Here is a 4066-nt window from a genome sequence, read left to right as displayed (position 1 = left end):
AACAGACAAATGAATGGATGCAGTAGCCTCCCTGCAGCCTTGTATTACACACAGTATACCGCACAAACATCATAAGAGGCCAAATTCGTAAAAAAACTAACCCAAAACAACCCAAATTCCTCTGCCACCGCAGGACATATTTAACCAAAATTGAAAGCACACATACTAACTAAAATAATTCAACACATATTGGTCCCTCAGCAGCCGACCACTGTCGTCATCAGGGAAGATTGCCGGATTGTCCCAGTCCATGGCTGGTGGCACTCTGGGGGCCCTCTCCTTCCTCAGGCAGGCCACATTGTGGAGGACAGCACAAGCCACAGTAATATCACATGCCCTAACAGGGCTGACCCTTAATTTGTGAAGGCAGTGAAAGCGTGCCTTCAGGAGGCCAAAGGTCATTTCAACTCTGGCCCTGGTCCTGGCATGGGCATGGTTGTAGGCCTGCTGTGCTTCCTGGGGGTCTGTGAAAGGTGTCAGGAGAAAAGGCTGGCAGCCATACCCCTGTCTCCCAGCAACACACCAGAGAATTCACCTGTCAACACAAAATCTCATCATTAATACCTCATAAACACAGTGATATTCTTGACACAGCCATGATGGTTATAAATAGGGGTTGTGTGGCTTACCTTGTGATAGGCACTGATAGATTTCAGAGGCCCGAAAGATTCTGGAGTCATGGACTGAGCCAGGCCATTTTGCCACAACATTGCTGATCACACAGTCAGCATTGCAGACCATCTGAAATCATAAGATGAGGAATATTACACCAATCAATTCACATCACTGGCAATGCAGAGTGTTCGTCAATGGACAATATCAAAAGTTATGTTCACCTGAACATTAATGCTGTGAAAGGATTTCCTATTCACAAAATCGGCCTCATGGGCACCTGAGGGGGCTTTTATCCTTATGTGTGTGCAGTCCACTGCACCAATGACATTGGGGAAACCTGTCACACAAAGTAATGAGTATCCTACTATGTGTTAACAGTTGTCCTGTAATTTGTAGATCCTCTTACCTGCAATCCTATAGAACTCCTCTTTGATGTCACAGAGTCTTCTGTGGCCAGGGAAGGAGATGAAGACATCTGCTAATGCTTTGATAGCCAGACACACACTCCTTATTGTGCGGCAAATTGTGGCCTTGTTCAGCTGTTCTGCATCCCCCACTGAGTACAGGAAGGCTCCACTAGCAAAAAAGCGCAAGGCCACACAAACCATTTGCTCCACACTCAGTGCATGGCTCCGTGCAGTGCGGTGCTTAATCCTGGGACCCAGTAGTCTGCATAGATACCTGATGCCATCTGCAGAAAACCTGTATCTTTCATATAGATGGTCGTCAGGGAAGGCCAGTGGGTCCAACCGGTCCCTGAAGACCCTTTCTCGCCTGAAGGCTCTCCTCAGCACAAGTGCTTCTTCATCCACCACATCTCGCACGAATGGGCATGCCATTGTCAGAGCAGAAAGGAAGGAACACACAATTTTGGGCCTTCATATAGGCTAGTGGCCACACCTGGTGCTGGGGGTGGGCAAAAGAGGGCGATGCCTTATAACGATGACTTGGTTGTACTGATTGCTGGGAAAATAAAAAAACCTTAGAAAGATGCCACCGTCCTGTGTGCTCACAATAAGAGCTCATATGTCATGGCTCACTTGACTTTACGAGAATATACCTAATTTTTATTTTGAGCTGTGTCATCTTCTTGGAGCTGGGGGAGGAAATACAAATAATGATTAATACATTTGTGTTACAGTTAGCATACAGTGTACATTGAAGGCATATCTCACCTCCCTCTCAAGTTTTTTTATTTCAAGGTCCAGTTTCCTAATTGTCCTCTTTTTATTTCGGACTCCAGTGCAAGATTTTCCATCTTTTTCTTCTTGTACTGAATGTCTATGTCTGCCAGTTCTATTTGGTGCCGGAGGTTGTTGCCATACAACTTTCTGATAGCTTGTGAGCTCTGTGAACACAATACAATTAGCGCAGCTGGAATTTGGCAGGATGTGGTGTCCTTTTATTAATACGCACTATGTTGCCAGGCTGGTTTTCCCACTGTATAGCATCTGGGTCCTGTAAAAGAAATTAGATTTTTTGATTTTGATGAGGACTCCTCACCATTGTAGAGTAAATAGTACTTTCACAGTCTTACCATGATACCTCATGCCTTCTGGGATCCAGAGAGATGGTCTCCTCCTCATCATCATCGTCTCCATCATGTGCTGTTGCTGCTGCACTGGGGCCTTCACCCTATCACATTTAATCGGATTCATATTGAAGCTAGTAGACAAGACATGCCAGGCCTACAGTATGCCTTTGATGGAGTACTCACTGGATCAGCATCGTCTGGTGCTTGTGCTGGTGGCTCTAACAGGAACACAGTGCTGCCAGACACTGCAAGGCAATAGGTAAACCAAAGTCAGACAGTCCAAATTGATTCAATATGAATGTGGTTGTATCCCATGTAGAGATGGAAGGACATACCTTGAATGAAGCGGGTGGCATCTTGGGAGGAACCTATGCTCGTCTCTTTCCCCCCAGGGATCCCCTCTAAGACGGGCCTGCCTTTATTTAGCTCCAAGGCCATGTCCTCTGCTGGGGTAAGGTCAGCCTTTGGTGACCCACCACCCGTGCCTTGTCTGTGGGTATTATTTTTCACTGCTAAAACAGTACAGACAATGTGTGAGCAGGCACCTTCTGGGTACAATATATGCTTGTGCTTTGTTAAATATTAGTCAGGGACCATACCATTCTGCAGAATGTTCTTGTATTTGATTTTGACCTGCTGCCATGTCCGTTTTGGCCCGTTCATGTTTAATCTACACACACACACACACATTTAATGGAGTCACACTGCAAAAAATTACTTGGTATTTTTGTCTTGTTTTCAGTAAAAATATAAAAAATAAAAAAATTAAATAAAGATGTATTTTCTTGATTTGCTAAATGACCTAGCAAAATAAGTATAGTTTAGACAAAAAATATAAACTTTAAGTAAATGTGTGCTTAAAACAAGCAAATAAAAAATCTGTCAATATAATAAAAATTCTCTTGAAATAAGTTTACTTTTTCCATAAACACTTAATTTTAGAAAAGTTCTCGTTTCACTGGCAGATTTTTTTGCTTATTTTCCTAGGTAATTTTGCTCAAGAAAATATTCAAGATGTTTTTTAGATATTTTTTTTTTACTTAAAACAAGACAAAAATACTAAGTAAGAAAGACATTTTTGCAGTGCAGTGAGCAACCGACCTTGGGTCCTTTGAAAGGCGCTATATAAATTAAAGTGATTATTATTATAGCTCATCTATTTATTCAATTAAATGTTATTTATATAGCACTTTTCACAATTGTTTCATTCTGTCAAAGCAGCTTTACATTAATGAAAGCAGGAGAAACACAAAAAAAACGGTGGACAACATAAGAAGCAGAGTACAACGGCTAAGATTAAACCGTACTGAGCGTAGTAACGTTAAATAATAATGTAAGGCTTTAATAATAATTTATCATAGCTTTATACAGTGTGATGGACTTACTTTACACAATTTCACTCATATCTGCAGTGCATTTCAATTAAAAATTTTACCGTTTCATAATTACAGTACAACTGCGTTTTTGGAGATGTGAATTAAATATTTGAATTGTAATTGTGATGTTTCAGCGGAGCGGTGAGTGTGTAATTGTGCACTACTTACGCATTCAGGCGGTCTGCAATACTTTGCCACGCTTTTTCTCTTTGCTTTATCACTGTGGCGGTGTTGCCTTTCTTCTTAATTATATCTTTTACCTCCTCGTATGCCTCCATGAGGATTTGTGCTTCCGACCGGGAAAAGTACGCGGCTCTAGTTGCCATGGTAAATCAGTTAATCTGTGATCTGTGGCGGGGTCTATTTGAGTGAGCCGTGAGCGCGCACCTATCCTGGATTGGTTTCACCCGGCTTAATGAATCCGTGTCTGCTCATCCTGGCTTGGTCTTTGTGCAACCAATTAAGCCTGGACGCACATGTTTTGGCTTCATTGAGCTCAGCTTAGTCATTTATCCCGGATGTCTTAATTATACTTTTGTGC

General features: G+C 42.2%; 1 protein-coding gene across 13 annotated transcripts in view; it reads right to left on the bottom strand.

Annotated features, from left to right (window-relative positions):
- Positions 1 to 348: 348 nt before the first annotated feature.
- Positions 349 to 4066, bottom strand: part of LOC118399031 (putative nuclease HARBI1) — a 16340-nt gene continuing 12622 nt past the window's right edge. For 4 of the 13 annotated variants that reach the window (XM_052471929.1, XM_052471928.1, XM_052471930.1 and 1 more), the window contains 3 exons: positions 837 to 952; positions 630 to 741; positions 349 to 535 (listed from right to left, as the gene is read on the bottom strand). In XM_052471929.1, the coding sequence (XP_052327889.1) occupies positions 477 to 535; positions 630 to 741; positions 837 to 952 (287 nt within the window). In that variant the 3' untranslated portion in view covers positions 349 to 476. The other 9 variants (XM_052471933.1, XR_008072482.1, XR_008072480.1 and 6 more) reach the window with 9 other exon arrangements.

Source organism: Oncorhynchus keta, chromosome 20 (assembly GCF_023373465.1).
Source record: "Oncorhynchus keta strain PuntledgeMale-10-30-2019 chromosome 20, Oket_V2, whole genome shotgun sequence".
NCBI classification, from domain to species: Eukaryota; Metazoa; Chordata; class Actinopteri; order Salmoniformes; family Salmonidae; genus Oncorhynchus; species Oncorhynchus keta.
This window is presented reverse-complemented; position numbering and strand designations above follow the sequence as displayed.